The sequence below is a fragment of the Phalaenopsis equestris genome, unplaced genomic scaffold (assembly GCF_001263595.1).
Source record: "Phalaenopsis equestris unplaced genomic scaffold, ASM126359v1 Scaffold000036, whole genome shotgun sequence".
Taxonomy (NCBI): domain Eukaryota; kingdom Viridiplantae; phylum Streptophyta; class Magnoliopsida; order Asparagales; family Orchidaceae; genus Phalaenopsis; species Phalaenopsis equestris.
Window position 1 is genome coordinate 1,308,829 of NW_018164478.1, and position 14,358 is coordinate 1,323,186.

Consider the following 14,358-nt stretch of genomic DNA (forward strand, 5'->3'; position numbering starts at 1 on the left):
TGCAATCCATGCTGCAAAACAATATCCAGATTAAAAAAAAAATTACATGGATAACCTTGCATTAAAAAAGACCTGGACACACAAACTCATGTAAAAAAAATCACAAATTGGCACACAAATTCATATATCTGAATCAAATCAGGCCCAATAAGAGCCCTACAAAATTTGAAATCTTAAAAAAGGTTTTTTTATTTCCTAAACTATTTAAATTTTTAAGGTTGGTGATAATTAAAAGAGAAGGGATATTTTCAATGAAATAAATTTTCTGAATATTTATAGAGATGGAGTTACATATGCAAAAAGAGTGATCTCTTTATGTATGATTAAATAAATTTTTGATTTTTGGTGATGTTGGAATTGCTTGGACAAACTTTTATCATGTAGGCATAATAGTTATTATTCGTACATATAATTTTACGTGAATAAATGCAATAAAAGAAAAAAAAAACGTAAGAGAGATATAATACCTCAATCAAAGTTGTAACTTAGGCTTCGTTTGACAAAGCGGTGAAATTCGTTCGATTGCAATGAACGCCGATTTTTGGATAATTTTTCTTTCGTAAAGCAGCAATAGACAAACGTCTCATGAAATTCTTTTGCAAGAATGATAAATCAGAACGTAGCTGGCCTCCTCCGACCTAATGAACATGGCTTTTAAAAAATAATTTGCTAAACAATAATGCTACTTCAAACGAAAACCTTAGTCATGTAGCAGAAATGAATTATGTAATAAAAGAAATAGTGGGGATGAATATGAGGGACTTGTGTGAGAATAAATAGAGAGGAAGAATAAGAATAAGGTGGTGAAAGAGAGGAGGAAAAATAAAAAAGAAGAAAGGGACTGAGAGGATGAGAGAAGAACGGGGGAAGAGGGAGGATGAAAGAGGTAATATTAAGTAAATAAACTATAAAAAAAAAGTACCAGCCGACCACTTGGGTGGAGAGAGATAAAAGGAAGAAAGAATAGAGAGAATATAGGGTGGCTTTGAATTCTTTTAAAAGCTTTTTTTAAATATTTTAATTATAATTATATTTAGTTAAATCATTTACATTAAGTTAATTTAATTTTTTTTATTTTCTAATAATAGAATTAGAGTTTTCTTGAAGAAAAGGAGGAAAGAATAGAGAGAAAATACTGCTTGGCTTTGAATTCTTTTAAAAGTTTTTTTTTTAAAAAATATTTTAATTATAATTATATTTAGTTAAATCAATTATATCAAGTTAATTTCATTTTTTTTATTTTTTAATAATAAAATTAGAGTTTTCTTTTTTTGGTTTTGTAAATTTTACTCAAAATTTTAGTTTGTTCACAATTTTACATTAAAGATTATTTTTAGGCTAAATTGGTAAGTTACAATAATTTTGATATTTTTAAGAGAATTTGTTTTGATAGAATTATACTTTTTTTGGGCCTAAAAGTGCAATCTCCTTACGAACAATCAAATAACTTATAATTGTGGTGATATTACTTATTTGGGTTTATCTTGACAATCTAAATCCTACAATTCAATTCATATCGCAAAATAATATTCATATTAAAAAAAAATTGCATGGATAATCTTGCATTAAAAAAGACTCGAGCAGACAAACTCATGAAAAAAAAAATCACAAATTAGCTCACAAACTCATATATCTGAATCAAATCGAGCCCAATAAGGGCTCTACAGAATTAGAAATCTTAAAAAAGGCCTTTTTATTTCCTAAATTTTTAAAATTTTCAAGGCTGGTGATAATTAAAAGAGAATGTATATTTTCAACGAAATAAATTTTCCGAATAATTATAGAGATGGAGTTACATATGCAAAAAAAGTGATATGTTGATCCGCGATTAAACAAAGTTTTGATTTTTGGTGATGTTGGAATTGCTTGGACCAACTTTATATCATGTAGACATAATAGTTATTACTCGTGCATATAGTTTTACGTGCATAAATACAATAAAAGAAAAAAAAAGGTGTAAGAGAGATATAATACATCAATCAAGGTTGTAACTTAAGCTTCGTTTGTGAAATCCGTTCGATTGCAATGAACGCCGACTTCTGGAAAATATTTTTTTGGTAAAGCAACAATCGAAAAACGTCTCAAGAAATTCTTTTGCAAGAACGATAAATCAAAACGTAGTTGGACTCCTCTAATTTAACAAACGCAGCTTTTAAAAAATAAATTGCTGAATAGTGATGCTACTTCAAATGAAAACCTTAGTAATGTAGCAGAACTGAATTATGTAATAAACGATATGGTGGGGAAGAATATGGAGGACTTGTGTGAGAATAAAGAGAGAGAAAGAAAAATAATAAGGTGGTAAAACAGAGGAGGAAAAATAAAAAAAGAAGAAAGAGACTGAGAGAATGAGAGAAGGACGGGGAAGAGGGAGGATTGAAGAGGTAATATTAAGTAAATAAACTAAGAAAAAAAAATAGCAGCCGACCACTTGGGTGGAGAGGGAGAAAAGGAGAAAAGAATAGAGAGAAAATATAAGGTGGCTTTGAATTCTTTTATAAGTTTTTTTAAATATTTTAATTATAATTGTATTTTGCTAAATCATTTATAGTAAGTTAATTTTATTTTTATTATTTTCTAAAAATAGAATTAGAGTTTTCTTGGAGAAAAGGAGGAAATAATAGAGAGGAAATATATGTTGGTTTTGATTTCTTTTAAAAGCTTTTTTAAATATTTTAATTTTAATTATATTTAGTTAAATTAGTTATATTAAGTTAATTTCATTTTTTTTAATTTTTAATAATAGAATTAGAGTTTTCTTATTTTGGTTTTGTAAATTTAACTCAAATTTCTAATATGTACTCAATTTTACATTAAAGATTTTTTAGGGCTAAATTGGTAATTCACAATAATTTTGATTTTTTTAAGAGAATTTGTTTTGGTAGAATTATACTTTTTTTGGGTCTAAGAGAGCAATTCTTCTGACGTACAATCAAACAATTTCTAATTGTGGTTATATTACTTATTTGAGTTTATCTTGAGATTAAAAAGAATTACATGGATAACCTTGCATTAAAAAAAACTCGGGCACACAAACTCATGTAAAAAAAATCACAAATTGGCACATAAACTCGTGTAAGAAAATACAATTTAAGAATCTCACTTAGTGCATGTATCATTTAACATAACATAACTAGCAAAATTTAAATTGGAGTTAGACGATAATGCAAGTTTTTTTCTTATGCAGAATAAAATTCATAAGAAAAAAACTGAGAACATATAGGTAAAGGGCAATAGATTCGGATAATGTTTATGTTTTTATAGCTAGAAATAGTTCATGCTGGATCCGCTAAACTATGGAAAATGGTTTTAATACACAAGGGAAGCCAATAAAAGTGGGGTGATTGTCGTTCATCAAATGCTCAACTCGAACAACATAATTCAAGCTTTAGGTCTAACTCAATCAAGTGTTATTGATGCTAGATACGTCATCAATAAATTTTATTGATTGGCATGAATCTCTAGATGATTAGCACAAATCTCTACTGAGCAAGAAACATTCACTCAAATTAAAAATCAACCATGTTGAGTCCTAAAAGGTCCTTCGGTGGGTCACACCCAAGGAATGAGTGTTTGTTAGATGAGGGAAGCCAGTGACAAATATATAATATTCTAGTTAGCGAGGCTTGTCCTTGATTAAATAACGATGTTATCAATCATTTATGAGCCATTAGATCCTTACATATTTGTCACTGCCTTTTGGATCTTTTTGCTTCTGGTAACAGTTGTTGGCTCATACTGGTATTGGTAACCATTGTTGGCGTCACATCAAATTTGTAACTGCTCAGCTTGGTCAGCTGATTGTCATTCGACCGACTAAGATTACTTCGGTCGTTTGGTAGGCATTCAACAGGCTTTCCAAGGGGAAACCAGAATAGACACATGATCTTTTGTGAAGATTTATTCCATCAAACAGAGGGTGTACATCGCAATATTATGGACAACTTGTTAAGGGGAATGGTCCTTACCAAGGGTAAATTGAATATTCTTCTTCATTTAATATTTTCATTTGTTCTAATAATTCATGCTTTGATGTTGTAGATAAAACCATGCAAATCATCGATTATCTACACACAGAGGTTGGGCAACTTCCTGCACTGAAGGCACCTGTTGGGCCTTCTGTTCTTATCCCGAAAGTTGCATATGAGAATCCACCACCCTCTGCTAACATCTAGAGGGAGATAAATGTTTAGCGAGGCTCTCATGAATTGTTGGCCCGTCATATGGACGAGGTTGTGGACTCCTTCGTCCGAGCAACAGGTCTTTAAAGAGAGTCCACCATATCAAAAATAAAAGAAGAACTGACAATCCTTTATGTAGAAATGGCCAGTCTCTGGACCGACATGACACTCTTTAAAGCAAAATGGAGGAGGTCGAGGCGTCCAACTAGATCACTCACATCCAAGCTGAGGAAGAGAGGATAAAGAAGTATAAATTTGGTGAGCGAGGATTGGTGCTGCCTGAGGTAGCCGGCGTTCCGACTGTAAAATACCTCTTATCATAAACAAAGTTTTAGTTTTTATCAAATTTTAAGAGTTTTATTCATTGTGTAATTTTTTACTTTTGTGCCAATTTGATGTCTATTTCGAAGATCAATGTACGGTTGTGAGACGTTTCAAATTTCTCGTGTGCCCTATAAATTGGATTTAAGTGAAAAAGCACTGAATACTTTCATTTTTAACTTAGTCCATCATTTGGTCAGTTTCTCTTAAAGCCCCATTGCTTCCAATTATTCTCCTTAGATTTTAGTTCGATGAGAGCAACTGAGAGATCTACCTTAACAATTTTTTATGTTGAGCTTTTAGACGACACTTATGTGTACGACACAAGTGTCATTCTCGAACGGGTAGATGTAGAGGTCCGTGTTACTGACTCTCTAGGGAATGACTTGATCTTCTATAAGGGCCAATTCTGGTGAGAACTTAGGTTGCCTCTTTGCAAAGAGTTTCGATTCATTTTTAACCACTATGGAGTTGTCTTAGTTCAGGTTAAGCAAAACTTGATTGTGGCTGTAGTGACTTGCATGATTTACATGTGTTGAATGGAGATTCCTTGGTAGTGAGAATTGTTCTCATACACATTCTCCTTCGGAGTAGTGACAGACATATATGTGGTTTTCGGCTCAACCTGAATGTTTCACCTGATTGACTTGGAGAATAAGACAAAGGATTGGAAGTTCCAATTCATGAGCGGGTCCAACGATGATTAGGGCATCACGACTAGGCCAACCAACAAACCATATAAGAAGATGAAGGGGTTTCCTCCCCATCACAAGTGGCTTGAATTGACCGTCCTAGGTAGACAACTAACGGTGGTTTAGTACACAAACGCTTAACCATTAATCATGTGTTGAACCCGATCAAATATGGTCCCATGACAGTCAAGTTGCGGGCCGCCTCTAATGAGGCATAAGAGAAGAGGCTGCTAGATAATACTGTCAGGCTTTCAAAGAAGGAGCCAAGGAAAAAAAATGAACAGGTTGCTCTCCTCTGAGAGGAATGGATGAGGAAACAAAAGAAGCTAACCCAATGGGAGACACAATTCCAGAATTTGATTTATTACATTATCTCCAAAACATCAGTCATTTTCAAAATAAGTTACAATAGAGTTAAAACTAGATGAACAAAAAACCTACATCGGTGAATTTAGATGATTCAAAGGGCTAGCATCATGATGAGCTAACTCCATCCTTTTGATTGGGGACTAAGCAGTCCTCAGAATGTCCTTCCACACATAAGATTTCTCGACCATCAACTTAGGGTTACATTCCTTTATTTGAGAGAGTTGAGGAAGGTTGGCAATCTCTACGATCTCCATTGGCACCAACTGAATTGACCGAGGAGGAAGATTTGGAGGAAAGTTTGGACGGGGGCTTTGAGTCAGCCGAAGCAGCTAACGTAGGTGGGAGGGCAAGGTTGTAGCTTACGAATTTGATTCTTTTCTCCCCATGCCTCCAAAAAATAAGAAGGGTGGTAAGGATCGTTAGATTTCCTCAAAAAAGAAGGGACTAAAGGTCTTCATGAAATTAGATTCTAGCTTCAGGTTGATAAAGGGTGAGAGGGATTAGTTCCGCTTGAACTCCGTATTGGCTGAGTATGTGTCCCTTATTGCGCACATCCAACCTAGATAAGAACTTGGAAAATCTCTGCCCCCATTGAGTTATGTCATTTAGTCAACCGTTTTTAACTGCTTAGTTATGTGACGACACATCACATGTCCTCGCTCTACTTAGCCCTGCAAGAGAGACCTGTAAAGTTTAAGGCAAGGGCCAAAGAATATTGGGAGCAAGTGGAGTTGGAAATAATGAGGGCGTCTGAGGTGGAGGCAGAATTGAAGGATGTGAAGGTAGAGCTGGAGATAACTTTTAAGTGGATATCTATTGTTCAAAAGGAAAGTATTGACTTTTCTGAACATATGACTACTATGAAGACAACTAAGGAGTTCCTTTACATTTAGGTTGAGCACTTATAGGAGAGACGAAGAATAACAGTCGAACAATTTGTTAGAGTGGGGATGGTTAGCCCTAAATATTCTAACATAGATGAACTAAAGAAGCTCCTTGATGATCCTTCACTGCCCGAACAACAAGGCGAGTCCGAGAGCGATAACATGGTGGACGGAGAATCATCCAATACTTGACCTGATGACCCAGACTTAGGTTTTCTTTTGTCTATTTTTGTCTCTCTTTTTTTCTTTTTTACATATAATCGAAATAATACACGTGAAAATTATATGAATTTTCCGTCATTTTTACTTGTAATCTTTTGTCAGAGTGAACTGACTTGTTGTCATACTTTAATTTATTCTCGGCCTTTGTTTGATGAATGTTGAAGGTTAGATTTGTTCTTGTGGTGCAGTCAGACATCGTGTCGTCGTCGTCGGCCGTTCAGGATTTTCGTGAGTCAATTGGATGTTATACTTGGAGTAGGCTTACTTTGGGTGTCAACTCTTAGGCGGACCTAAGTTTTATTTGGCTGGAGCCAAAAAAATTTATTTAGTCGATCTACGCCTCGTAGGGGGGTCGATCATAATTTTCAGGGTGTTTTCCTTCGTGGAGCTTTATCACAAATGGGCATATAACCAACCTAAAAAATTTGCTCGAGACATTAAAAATTTTCAAGTTTGAGGATTATGCAACAAAGCATTCGAATTCTTCTTTTGGTCTTCTTTCATTGTGAATGTGCACCAGTAAGCTTCTTTAGTTATCTTTCTTTGTGATCAAGCGTTAGAACACTTCTTTTGGTCATCTTTCTTTGTGTTTGAGCGTCAACACTCATCTTTCGATTGTCTTTCTCAGGTATTTTAGTTCCCTGAGTCTCGTTTTATTGTGAGGTCCATCGACCATTCAGTTCCTCGAATGTTGTTTTAAAATTGGGGTTGTAATAACATAATTAGTTTATTCAAAAGTGTACGACAAATAAAAAAAAGTTCATATCAAGTAAATTCATAAATATGAGAGCGTAAACTATTTTTCTCCAAAATTGATTCACTAGTTCGTTTCAAGGGAAAAGTTTTTAAAGATCGTTTCCACTCCATGTTTGGTGGATCTTTTTCTCAGTGTATGTTTTTAATTTGTAAGCTCTCGGGGCAACCTGTTGATCGATGATGAACGAACAGGTCCAAGTCTAATCAAGCTTGTCTACCGATTATCCCTTTTCAATTGGATCAGCTTTCTTCAGAACTAGATCGTTGGGTGAGAATGTTTTTTCTCAGACATTCTTGTTGTAATATCGAGCGATTCTTCTCTGTATCAGTTCTAGTTGAAGTGCTATGTTGATTAGAACTTACTCTAATAGATCAACGACAAGTGTCTCTCTCTCGCCGTTCGCTTCATGTCGGTCGATCAGATCCTCCTTCTCGAAGGGTGTCGTAGTTATGACTCACTGGCTATGATGATTGTTTTTTACCCGTAACATTGCTTCCATTTCATGAGAAAACATGTAATGGGTTTGCTAGGCAGTGGATGGTGATATGGTTAGAACGATCCATAAGACAAACAGGAGCAAGTCTACCCAATTGCCTCTTGCAACTTCAACTTTCTTCCTTAGAAGATTTAGAATGATTCTGTTTGCAGTCTCTACTTGTATGTTCGTTCGAGGGTAGTGCACATACATAAATTTTAGTTTTATTCATTGACTTTGGCATAAATCTCTTACACTCCTATCAACAAATTGGGTCTCATTGTTAGTAACGAATATTAATGAAAGTCATACCGGCAGATGTTGTCTGTCAAAATAACATTTCAGTCAAATTTTGTGGTAATTCGGGCAAGAGATTTTGCCTCAATCAACTTGGAGAAATAATCCCCAGAGACCAAAATGAATTTTCGCTACAATTTTGAGGGAGGAAACAAACCAAGGATATCACACCCCAAAATGGCAAAAGTTCAGAGACTGAGTATCGATTGCAACTTTTGAATCGATTGGTGTTGTAATGGAGGGTATTTCTAACATTGTTTGTATCTCCTCAAGAATTATTTAGCGTCTTACAGAAGGGTCGACTAGAAGTAGAATTGCCTCATAACTCGATGCACCAAAGTTTTACGACCTGAATGGCTGCCACATGCGCCATAATGTACCTCTCAGAGGATTTCCTCTACCTCATATTCTTCCACGCACCTCAAAAGCAAGGATTAGGTTGACCTAAAAAAAACTTATCTCTGATAGATATTATGCAGCTTTGAGTTTTAATCTCTAGTTGGTTTCTTCTTTAAAGATCTTTATAGTTTTTAAGTATGGATGTAGGATCTTCCCAACTCTTTGCACCTTCAGCTTTCACTTCCATTGTTTCTACCTCCTCCATGGTCGGTTGAAAGAGCCTTACCAGTCTTTTGCAAAAAAAAAAATGTTTTTTTGATAGAAGATCATCCACTTGATTTTCCACTTGTCCAACGTGTTCGATAAAAAAGTTTGTAAATTTCTCTTTATTAGTATTTGATCATCATCTCGTCTTGGGCTTCAAAGTCTCTATTGACTTGATTCACAACCAGCTAGGAATGTGACTTTACTAACATATGTTAGACACCTATTTCCAGTGCTAAGCATATTTCGATTGTCTACACTTCAAATTCAACTTGATTATTTATAACTTCAAACTCAAGGGTGATTGAATAATAGAGATTCTCTCCAGTCAGACTGCTCAGAACCATCCAGATTCCCTCACTCATCTGATTTGACGCTCCAACAATATGTAGAGTCCATGTTTAGTTGCCCACATCAGTCACTTCATTTGGTTTACCATTTTTGACGAAGTCGGTCAGGAAGTTAACTAATCAACATCTAGAGAATGCAACAGATATAGTGCCACGAGCCAACTTATAAGTCAACTAGAGTGTTCCAGTCAAATCAACATGTATTTGAGTGGATAATCAGTAACTACTCTGATAAGATGCTTTTGAAAGTATGGTCTGAGCCTTCTAGCAGAGAGAATTAATGAAAATGTTAGCGTTTCTATAATTGGGCACCCGACCTCAGCTCCCCTGAGGACTCGACTGGTGTAGTAGATGAGGTGCTGCTTTCCAAGCACTTCTAGAACCAAGAGCAAACTATTGGCTTCCAAGCTAACATACATACATAGTGAAATTTCTTCTTTGACTTTGAACTCTACAATAACAGATGCGACATTGGTGACTACCTCAAACCTTACAAAGCTTGTTTACATTTGGTTGGCCAGTCAAATTTCTTGACCTTCCTCAGAACTTTGAAGAAAGCGACACATTTTTCAACAAATTTGTAAATGAACATGTTAAGTGTTGTTATTCGGATGGTCAACTATTACACCTCCTTTGTATTCAAAGGAGATGACATATCCAAGAATGGCTTTACTTGCTCCAGATTGGTTTTTATACCCTCAAACATCAGAAGGTGTCCTAGAAACTTTCCGATTGAGATTAACAAGTATAGTTGTCGCATAACTGAGAGATCCTCGCGAGCAATACTTTGTCGCATCGTGATTAACAGAGAGTCACTCAGCGAATGAGCCCATTTTATCATTGAGACGATCGAGGATGCACGTGCGGATGCAAAATGGTCCAATGCATAGTGACAGCCTCATAGAAGCTGATGTGATCACAAGATATCAAGTATTCATCACAAGTATACGGTGGCATATACCGGCGATGTATATATATGCTGACAATGCAAAGATGCACATGAAAGGCATGACACTCAAGTGGTATTATATTTGGCTGCCTAAGTTATAGGATGCCACTGGGGAGATTTACACATTATCCCAATAATGACCAAAACACACATGCAAATGGAAAGCACAAACAGTGTCTAATGCACCATATAAGCAAGCAAATAGACACATGCCTTACGCGAAGGAACATGCTCGTGACAGTGTAGGATGATGCCACGGGATAACAAGCATTCGTCACTAATATACAATGACTTATACCAACGATAAATTCTCTGACAATGCGGTAATGTGCATGCATTTTGATGCAAATCATAAAACACAAGTAGAGACGAGTGTGTCGTGAAGGTGGCGACTCGGAGGGTGAGTCTGTCGTGGAGGCATTGACCCAAAGGGTGGGAGTGACATGGAGGCAGGGACTCGGAGGGTAGGCGTGTCATGGAGGCAGTGACCCAAATGGTAGGTATGTTGAGGAGGCGGTGACCCGAAGGGGTGGGTGTGTCGTGGAGACAGTGATCCGAGGGTAACTTACGATAGTCCAATGTAGTGTCATGAGAAGAGAAGGTGAAGTAATTCTCACTGGGGAGAATTACACACCAGGTAGGCTTGATGTGCAAACCGTCTGGTTACATGATGTGTGAATGTGTGGGATAAGTGTATGATGATGCAAATCCAAATGCACACAACTTCAAGCATACAAGTCATAAATATGCAAAGTGCCATGAGAACTAACACACAAGAGTGCACAAGTGTAGGTGCATACATACAAAGTGTGATGCACGATGACGTAGGGATGTCATGAGATGGGCACGAAAGACTGTGTCAAAGAGGAGATTAACCGCCTGTTGCGAGCATATGGGGCCGCATCCTCATAGATGCACAACCAAGTGTGTGGTGTGAATGTATTCAAGCAAACAACATGAAACAATTATGCAAAGTTGCAACATTCGACATAAACGATCAGTCAGATTGAGCAGGTCGGTGGGGCCGAGCAGACGAGATGATGAAAGAGATTGATCAACATGATCGGGTCGGTGCGACCAACTGGATGAGTTGACAAAAGATTATCGATCACGCCGATTGGGCCGGTGTGTTTTATAATTTGTATGATTTCATTATTTCAAGCTAAAACGTGCCAAACACGAGCGAACCAATGATTGATCATGCTCGGCTCATTTATAATTTGAACTTAAATAATTTATTCGTGTTCAGCTCGTCGAACGAGTCAAACACGAGCTACTTAATGAGCTGAACAAGCTGTTCGTCATGAGAGCCCTAATTCAATGTGCCATAAAAATCTTTAAAATCTTTAAAGAAGTTTAATAAAATTATTAAATTTTTTTCTCTTATCTTATCTTCCTTGAATATTTAGCAAGAAGTAAAAATTTCCTTAATATATTTCAATTTTCTCTAAGAAGAGGCTAAAAACTAACGTAGAAATAGTATGAGTGAAAGCCGAAGATTATAATCCCTACAATATTAGAAAATTTTACATACAGAGTCCTAACACAACTCTATATCTAGACTTCAATAAAATTAAATCAAGTGAATAAAATTTACAAAAACGCTTGCATTTTGCTCATAAATTTATAACTTTTTTAAAAAAGGACCCACTAAAATACATTTAGCGTTTTGTTACCGTATGAAAAATATTTAGCTGCTTTAGTATTCCTTTAAAAAAAGGGGTTGGTGTTCAATATTCATAAGCATTATGATGAGACTAGCCTTTCTTTAGAAATGTGATTTATCATCCGCATTTTAATGAATTAAATTATAGAAGTATTTGAGGTTCACAATCCTTATAATAATGCTTCAACTTTTCTTTATCCACAATTTGATGAGCCATCTCTGCCGAGGACGTTTAAGATTTATGGTTACAGTAAAAAGGAGTTGATCGTCCTTGTGGCATAGAAAGCAGACTGAATTTTAAAAAAAAATGAGCAAATTATGACGTCCTAAATGTGAAATAAAATTAGGGAGATTTACATACATACCACCTAAATCCTATGTATTTAAATACATGACACCTAAACTTTAATGTTTTACATTTATAAGGCCCAAATCTTTAATATCAAGTCAAAAATATCAATTTTTTAACATTTAAAAATAAAATGTACCTTTTCATGCATAAAATGACATACATGTAAAACTTGAAGTTTAATTTTTCGATAGTGTTCTTACATGCTCAGATCAATGCAACTAGGTTGTAAATGAGTCGAGCTAGAGCAAGCTCAGTCTTAGCTTGTATTAGGCTCATTCGAGTTATAAATAGATATAAAAAATTATTATATAAATAATATATTTAATCTTTTTTTTTCAGGCTAAAGCAAGCTAAACTTGATTAAACAAATGATTCTTTGTTTTCAACTTATTTATAAATTGAGCTTAAAAAATGTTATTTTGGCTCATTTACATATGCCTACAATATAATCTACAAAAAGAGATTCATTTGAAAATAAAAGCTATCCCTATTATCATCTTCACAAAGTACAAGAATGAGTTTAACACATAAACCCTGAGAAAGTTTACATGGTAGGGCTAATCATAGCCACCAATCAATGGCCTATATTAACCTTAGCCGCTCATTTGTGAATTTATATACAAACAACATAACTTTATGTATTTACATATCTAACAATTAAAATTTAATAATTATTTACATAGCACTCGACTTTTTATGTAAGCAAGTGCTTCGAACGAACATCAAAAACATAATCGATGCCATTTTTTTCTAAAATTAGATAAGTTTTCAAGCAAATGCATTGATGTGATTACGACACTAAATTTAGAGATTTTATCAAAATTTAGGTGCTAAATATATAGATACATAAGAATAATGTCATGTATATAAATCTCCTTTTTTATTTTCCATTTCCCTACATAATTTATAGGTATTCATAAGATTTTTTAGATATTTTGGCTCCATAAGGTCATATCTAAGGCACTCATATGACAAAACGAAATTTCATATCATTCACTGCTTGATATTGGCAAAGCTATCAAGCAGCTGCATCTACATACCACTCTCACAGCAGTTAATATATATACAATGAAGTAAAGTATCAAAATAATCTTCTGACTATTTACTTAGGGTCACTTCAATCCTGGAGTTTATGAAGATAAAAACGTCAAATTAATCCACTCTTATTTCAGCCCATATGTAAAGAGTATGGGGATTGAATGGACACTTAACACTTTTATAAACTCTGGGACTAAAAATGATGATTTATAAAAAGTCAGGGACCATTTTGACATTTTTCTCAGATACAATACAATGTTAGAATTTATATGTTTTCGATGCAGAGATGTTTATAATATTAATCACCAACCTGCAGATATATGTGCCCCAGCATCTGAAGATGTATTTTTTGTTGTGTGTATATACACGCACAGGCCTTGCACCATGGAAAATAATAATCAGCTATAGAAGAATCAGATTAACAGAACTGAAAAGCTATTGTATTCATAATAATTACCTCCATGGCCCCGTCTTTGATGGAGTTTGCAGTTAAATCTATACTCTCTGAGAGCGTTTATTTTGCATTGCCCTTTGTAATAGGGACTGGTACTCTGAACTCCTGGACCACTCGTCTATTTCTCGAGCGCGGAATATAGGCAAAGGATGGGACAACTGACTTGTTTGAGCATTCCTGAAATCCACATTAATTCTTAGATTTTAGAGGCATTTACATACATACATCTCAATTCGAATGTATTTACAAATCTAACGCCTAGACTTTGTTGTTTTTCATATTATAACACTGGGTTCTTTCATATAACATAAAATTTCATGTATGTATATAAAGAGCTATTAAATGTAAAAAAGGGGCATTTACATACATTCCACACAGTTTTTATTTATTTACATGCTAACACCTAAACACTTCATATTTACATGCATACCAGTCAAATCATTAACATCACATCACAAATATCACCATTATTATCTTTTTAAAAGTGAAATACACCTTTCCATGCATAGGATAATGACACCAAGGTGTTGTAACTGTAAATATCAAAATTTGGGTGTTAGATATGTAAAAACATAACAATTGTGTGGAACGCATGTAAATTTCCCATGTAAAAAATCAAATTTAAATGTTAGAGATGTAAAAATAGTGAAATTGTGTGGCATGCATACAAATCTTTCAAGATTTTATTATGATTGGATGGGATGGGAAATAATTTAATAAAAAAATACAGAAGAGTTTGAAGTACAAA

The 14,358-nt window shown here is 34.8% G+C and overlaps 1 protein-coding gene across 3 annotated transcripts in view; it reads right to left on the minus strand.

Annotated features, from left to right (window-relative positions):
- Nucleotides 1-13,062: 13,062 nt before the first annotated feature.
- The window catches only part of LOC110018758 (protease HtpX homolog), a 29,776-nt gene continuing 28,480 nt past the window's right edge, over nucleotides 13,063-14,358 (minus strand). For 2 of the 3 annotated variants that reach the window (XM_020716180.1, XM_020716182.1), the window contains exons 8-9: nucleotides 13,614-13,787; nucleotides 13,063-13,532 (exon numbers count right to left, since the gene is read on the minus strand). In XM_020716180.1, coding sequence (XP_020571839.1) covers nucleotides 13,652-13,787 — 136 coding nt within the window. In that variant the 3' untranslated portion in view covers nucleotides 13,063-13,532; nucleotides 13,614-13,651. Of the gene's footprint in view, nucleotides 13,533-13,613; nucleotides 13,788-14,358 lie in introns of those variants that run through there. The other variant, XR_002293396.1, reaches the window with a different exon arrangement.